The sequence below is a fragment of the Neomonachus schauinslandi genome, chromosome 1, assembly GCF_002201575.2.
Source record: "Neomonachus schauinslandi chromosome 1, ASM220157v2, whole genome shotgun sequence".
Classification (NCBI taxonomy): Eukaryota; Metazoa; Chordata; class Mammalia; order Carnivora; family Phocidae; genus Neomonachus; species Neomonachus schauinslandi.
Window position 1 is genome coordinate 46,699,764 of NC_058403.1, and position 7,252 is coordinate 46,707,015.

Below are 7,252 nucleotides of genomic sequence, written 5' to 3' on the forward strand. Positions count from 1 at the left end.
CACACACACACGAAATTCAGGAGACCAAAAAAAGTCCTCTGAAAACAAGTCCTGCAATGGTAACATTGACTACATTACAGAAAGCTTTCAATGATTTACATTTGGCAATAAGAACTCACTATAAATTTTTAGCAAGTATTTATAAAATATTATTCTGAGGATCACATATAGTCACTGTGAAAAGAAATGAACTGGAATCTATGTATAAGAAAATAAAATGAGTATTCCCATAATTACACATTTATATCCAGTTAAAATATACGTGAGGCAGTTTGATAGTGTTTCTTCTCAATGGTTTCATTCCCTTAAATTTACCAAATTCCAAAAGCATATTTTAAAATTTGAATTTCAGCTTAAAAGAAGTAGCAATCAACCGTGGAAAACTTACAGCATGAGAAACAATCTTTTAAAATACTTTATCAACCAATTGTTACTTTTATATGAATAAAAGCTAGTATAACAAGAAAACACCTGAGATAATAATAATTAAGTCCTTTCCCGTATTATATTTTAAAAATTTACAACCAACCCCACCAACTCAATCGTAGTACAGAGCACTCTTTACCTAAGTACCCACTTGTACAAACACTGCTTCTGCAGGATTATGGTTGTAGTTCATCCAAAATCAAGTGATTTATAAAAAGAATGCCTAGGAGGCACCTGGGTGGCTCAGTTGTTAAGCATCTGCCTTCGGCTCAGGTCATGATCCCAGGGTCCTGGGATCGAGCCCCACATCAGGCTCCCTGCCCAGCGGGAAGCCTGCTTCTCCCTCTCCCACTCCCCTTGCTTGTGTCCCCTCTCTCGCTGTCTCTCTCTGTCAAATAATAAATAAAATCTTTAAAAAAAAGAAAAAGAAAAAGAATGCTTAAATAAGTTTAAGACTGTTATACCAACTTCTAGGATTGATTGGTAGAATAAAAATGAAAAGCTGGAATTCTGAAAAAAATACTCAACTTGTGGAATTATGTGTATATATACATATATACACACACACATTATATATATATATGTATATATATGTATACATACACACACACACACATATATATGTAAATATATATGTATCTACAAAGAATGAAGCTTCACTGGCACATTTACTCAACCTCTGCTTTGCACCAAACATTGTATTAGGTTCTGAGAATACAACAGTAAGACAGAGCCAGTCCTAGCCTTCACATATTCCAGAGTATAGTAGGAAAGACATGAATAAGTAACTCTAGTACCACGTGGTAAGTGCTATGGAAGGGAAAAGTTCAGGGTGTTATGTAATCACATAGTGGTATGCCCAGGTAAAGGGTTTCAGAAAAGGTTAAAATACCTACATGTTGTGATTTGAAGGATGAGAAGGTAGGAGTATTGGGCAGTGTTCACAGAATAGCCAAAGGCGAAAAACATGAGGAAGTGTCAAGACATAAAGCTGAAGACGTAAGCAGGATCAAGATCATTAAGGGTCTTAAATGATGATGGGTTTGAACTTTATGTTGTAGGAAATGAACTGAACACCACTTAAGAATTTTAAGCCTGGGGCTGTCATGATTTATTCTAGCAGTGACAAAATGGATTAGAGGAAGACAATGAGAAGAGCAGTGACTTAGTTGAGAAGTAATGGCAGTGGGAATGTAGTAGTAGTCAGACTTAAGAATTTTCTAGATGTTTTCCTGGATTGGATGTGGAAAACACAAAAGGGGCAGAAAGTTAAGATGACAGCCAAGTCTCTGGCTTGGGAAACTAGTTAGATGAGGCACACAGAAAAGGGGTACTCTCAGGAAGAACAGGAGTCTGGATGTGAAATATTTGTGGAGTAATGAAGTAAAAATTCCCCTTAAATTTGGGCCTCTTGAGAGGTCTAGGCTATAGACAAGAAATTAGGGAGCTATCAGTATAGGAGATAAATAAAACTCCCGTAGAGCAAGCAAGCATCTAGTGAAGGTGTGGAAGATAAGAATGCTTATGATAGAACCATGAAGATCATGAAAAGGAAGAGGCAGAGAAAAGAGCCTGGAAAGGAGACCGAGAACAATCAGCAAGGGAGGTATCAAGAAATTTTTAAAAAGCAAAGAAAATCAGAATATAGTGTATCAGAAGCCACAGGAAAAGTGATGAAATTAAGAGAAGACAATGTGAAATATTGCCAAGGATCAAGTGAGATAAAGACTGAAAGGTGTTCACTGGACTTAGTTATATAGGAATGTCATTGGTAAACCCGATTTTTAAAAAATGACTAGAAGCTCGTTTAAGGGGAGAGAATTACTTCACTTCAAAAATGACTGAAAACAGCATGTTAATCAGTCTGTGATCCCCTAATTAAAATGTTTAAGTACATTTCTCCCTTCCCATTCTAGAGTGCTTAGATTAGTGGTTCCTAACCATTTCATGTGGGATAACTCCCGTGTAACCTTAAAAAAACTTGAATACCAGAATTAACTGTATATTTTATCATCAGATTAAAAAACAACCGGATAAAAAGCTACTATATTCAACGAAGTTTTAAATAAATGCACATTTCAAAAAATCCCAAGTTTGAAAAAAGAAATGCCTAAGACATCTATCTGTGTAGAATACCATTACTTGGTGTGTATGTGGGTTTGGTAGTCCCTTGCTATAACTCAGGGCCAGAGACTGAGAAGCCCTATGGATAAGGTGCTCTTCAAAGAATCTTTCCAACTTTGGAAACCTGTAATTCTTCAAGTTAAAATGGCACATGATGGTAGGTTTTTCAATGGGCCAAAAAGAAATATGATTTAATACTTTAAGTACCTCAATCTCAGATGCTATCAACTGCAATCTGATGCCTTTCTTTAGTGAAATCCTAAAATCTCCATTACTTAAAGAGAAATATGAATTTCTGCTTTTGCTTTCAAGTGTTTATCCCAGAAAAAAAGATAAATGGATACAGTCTACACTGCACATGAAAATCACAGGCCAGATAATTTTATTGGTTCATTTTACACAAGGCAACATCGGCCAACAGACAAAAACCACTGACTTTTATTCACTGAACTCTGAAAAAACACTATTTGTCCATTCCTTCATTCCCTTAAAAATTAACAGCTATTGCTCAGGTGGGCAAAGAACAGTTAGGGCATCAGGATTCTGCCAGTTTTTCCATCAAATGAAACAAATGATTTCCTTATTTACCAAACCCACTAAAGTTGCCAAATGAAAGGTGCTATTCAAATATAAAGCAATTTCTCCAACCACAGATAATAAATAAATAATAACTGGTGGTCACTTATATATAGATAGTCTAATAATAACTTTAAGGACCAGACTATAAAAAAGACAGAAAAATATTCTTTCAGGGGGCGCCTGGGTGGCTCAGTTGGTTAAGCGTCTGCCTTCAGCTCAGGTCATGATCCCAGGGTCCTGGGATCGAGCCCCACATCGGGCTTCCTGCTCAGCGGGGGGCCTGCTTCTCCCCCCTCCCTCTGCTTCTCCCCCTGCTCATATTCTCTCTCTCTCTCTCTCTATCTCTGTGTCTTGAATGAATAAATAAAAAAACCTTTAAAAAAAAAATATTCTTTCAGTATTAGTCACCATCAAATACAAATTTCCTTTAGAAAAATGGCAAAGACACTTTTAACTGTTGCTTTCCTGAAGAATAATTTGGTAATTCAAAGCAAGAATATAAGCCCACAAATTCCAGAAGGTGAACAACCCTAAGTGTCTTTTGCTCAGTTTTATTTTGGGTCAAAAACAATAAATCATTTTAAAGCAGTTCAAGTTATACAAGTCAATCATAAAGTCTAATTTTTAACAGCAGCAACTTAAAAAAATTGTTCTGATAAAACTAAAGAACACCCCCAAATTTAAAAATCATTACTTTTGACCCAGACAATGCTGAAAAACTAAAAACGCGATTTAAGAAAATCTAAAATCTGAAAGACAGTTTGCTGAATTCTATACCAATGGCATACTAAATTCAAATACCAAATGGTATTTGAGATGGGGCAGTATTTGAAACTGCAAAAAAAACAAAAAAAAAAGTCAAAAAGTTTCATGTATAAAAATTGTTTTTATTTTTAGTGATTATAGAACTAAAAGCTTTTATGTATTTTTCATTCATTTATTATTCTTCTTTGATTAAAATTAAGCTAAAAAATGAAATAGGAAATGACCAGAGAATTTCAGACATAAGAAAATGATATAAGACAAGTGCGAATTCAAAGAATCCCCCGATTACCACTCTCATTAGCAGCACTCAGAGGCAACAATTTTTAGGGCTGGAAAAGATATGAGAGACCTAAAATACTGTAATCCACTTATAGTATGGGGATGACAGTAGACCAGAGAGGTAAAATGACTTTCCCAAAGTAACTATGCTGGAGAGTCCACTACACACATCTCCTAGTTCTCACAGTCCATGGGCTCTTCCAGCATACCATACTGCATCTTTTCTATATTTTAAAAAAAAAAAAAAAGCTATGTTTTTGGGCGCCTGGGTGGCTCAGTTGGTTAGGCGACTGCCTTCGGCTCAGGTCATGATCCTGGAGTCCCGGGATCGAGTCCCACATCGGGCTCCCTGCTCAGCAGGGGGTCTGCTTCTCCCTCTGCCCTCCTCCCTCTCGTGCTCTCTGTCTCTCATTCTCTCTCTCAAATAAATAAATAAAATCTTAAAAAAAAAAATTAAAAAAAAAAAAAAAGCTATGTTTTACTCTCCCATTACAAAGACTATCTATCTGGCTCTCTCACAGCCTAGCACAATGCCTGACATATAGTGGGCATTAAATTATGGTAGTTCACTCCCACAGCAAAACTTCCTTTAAAGCTAATTTGACTACTTAGTAAAATCATGTCTTTAACCTGAATAATATAATGTGGAAATGACTCGCAAATGTATTTAATGACTGGGAGTTATTTGACCAAAGGTTTCTCTGAACTCTGATTTAGTCTGACTACCACTGTACAATCCAAGAGGCAAATAAAATCTTCCACCCCACCCCATTCAGTATTGTTAAATGCAGCCAGGCTTATTCCCCACAGCTGTCAGATACCAAAAGGATTTAACAGTCGGTTCAACAAAACCATGCAAAGCGGTTCACCAGATACTCTGATACTTGGCCTAACATGAAAGAATCTTTATCACGCATGTCAGGCTTAATCATGTAAATTTTCAGGTAAAATTAAAAAATTAATTTAAGACGCTTCTACCAAAAAAGTTTAAGAATTTACTCCCACAGATAAAAAAACAAATGCTACTTAACACCATTTCACTCTGCCAACCAACAGTCACTCTATTTACCTATCCCCTACCCTAAGAGACTTCAAAAAACGGGGGTGGCTCGTTATTAAAAGGTTATTACGGATCAAGTTCTAGGCCTTGGAAATCACAAGAATTCCTGTCAACCACAATGTACTAATCGTAAATGGAAGTTGGCTTCCTTCACTAATTAAATACAATCTTCACATTTGCAAATGTCCCCCGTACCCAAAACGCCAGAGATAAATGCTGTGTCACTGAGAAAAAAAAGACAAGTATTTTTCTGAAACCAAAGGGAAACTATCAAAGAAGGACGCTAACTTGTGCCCTCGGGCTATTCCAATCCCTACAAAGGCAGCCAGAAATGTGCTAAACCCATGTGCTGCCAGGCAGCTTCCGTCTGATGGGAAGCCCCCTGACCCGCACAGCTAGTCAAGGAAAGGCTGCACCCGCTGGGTTCCACCCTCATAGCCCAGGGCTGCTTCTCACCATTTCCAGGTGAGCACCGGGGCCATCGGGATGTCCGCTGCCCGGGGCCGGGCTGGCCCTGCCCTCTGGGGTCTTCCGTTCGCTGTTGCGCTTTAAACCGCCGGCGTCGCCTCGGCCCCCAGCCTCCCGGCGCCGCCTCTGCCGGCTCCACAGGTACATGGCACCTGCGCCCAGCAGAAGGGGCGCCCCGACTGCCAGCGCCAGCTGCCATCGCGGTAGGCCCCCAGTGCCGGGGCCCGCAGTCGCGCCGCCGCCGCCCACCCCACTCCCGGAGCTGGGCGCAGCCGCCGCGACCACCGCCGCCTCCACAGGCTTAGAGGCGGCCATGACAAGTGTCCTCCGCCACCGCCTCCCTGCTGGCCGCGGGCGCTTCAGTCACCAGGTAGCGTGCGAAGGAAGACCGGAGGGAGGGAAAGAAGGCAGTGGGCGAGCGAGCACGCTAGGCAGCGAGAGCGGACGACAGAAAAGGGCCAGAGGTCACCGGAAGCCTAAGGCATGCCGGGCCAGACCCGGCCGTCCTTTTCCTCCCTTCTCAACCATGGGGAGGGAGGGGGCGGAGAGAAGAGGGGAAATTACTTCCGGGTCAGGGGGAACAGGGCGGGAGTGGGGGCGTTGTGAGTGGCCCTTTCTCTATCGTTTTGCGCCGCTGCTGTTTGTCAGACTAGCTTCTAGGGCCTTGGGCCTCCGGTGGTAGCTAGTGTCGTTCCCTCCGCCGTCAGAGGGCCCTCTTATTTGGGGAAGTGGAGGAGGGACGCTTATACAGCAGATCTATGCTGCGCAGGCGAACGGCGGAGACTCTGCAGTGGTCCTAAGAACGGGCGGGAGTGGTGGAAGAGTTGTGAATGTTATTGGTTGGCAGGAGTGGTGGGCGGGGCGTAGCCTGAGTAGCCCAGTTTATTGGTGGAATTTGGGCTCCGTTTTCCTATTACCGCCACGTAGGTGCTTCTTAGACCTTTGGGGACGGTAGTTTGGTTATCCGTTTGGACGTCCGGGAAACTAACGGATTAGAAGGACTGTTAAAGGTGTGTGAAGGAAGAACTCAAAGCTAGAGCTAGCCTGTTGTATCACCAACTCTCTTATTTCTACCGTGGCCGGATTTTAGTTTGAAGGAATTTGAGATTACTGGGGGCAACAGCAGATAGCAGAAATCAGACTGGGTGGAAACGGGCAAATCTAAATTGCCTTCCGCCAAAACGGCTTGAACGGAGTCCCTGCGGTTCACCGTCTGCACCAGTTACGAAAGCGATGACGTCTGTGTGTTGTTAATGAAGTTCTTTAACTGCGTGGGTAGAAATGGAAGACCCAGAGTACCCACCTGCTTGCAGCTTTCCTATACGTATTTGTGCCTTGTGCTGGATTTCTCCTGACATCCCAGCCCACGTCGCGATCCCTGGAGCACCCGCGCCCTCTGCAGTGCTCTGATCCGCCTACTGCCTTGCGAGTTTTGCACTAGCTGTCTCAACCTTCTTGCTTCATTCCCAAACCGAAATTTCGATTCATAGTTTTCATATATTGAATAGCTTTGTCAACTCCTTTCCCCCATGCTCTGCACCAGACATTTTA

The 7,252-nt window shown here is 41.7% G+C and overlaps 1 protein-coding gene across 1 annotated transcript in view; it reads right to left on the bottom strand.

The window, feature by feature from the left end:
• The window catches only part of TOMM70 (translocase of outer mitochondrial membrane 70), a 38,020-nt gene extending 31,886 nt beyond the window's left edge, over nucleotides 1–6,134 (bottom strand). The window contains exon 1 of the mRNA XM_021692302.2: nucleotides 5,690–6,134. Coding sequence (XP_021547977.1) covers nucleotides 5,690–6,016 — 327 coding nt within the window. The 5' untranslated portion in view covers nucleotides 6,017–6,134. The remainder of the gene's footprint in view (nucleotides 1–5,689) is intronic.
• Between the last annotated feature and the right edge of the window lie 1,118 nt (nucleotides 6,135–7,252).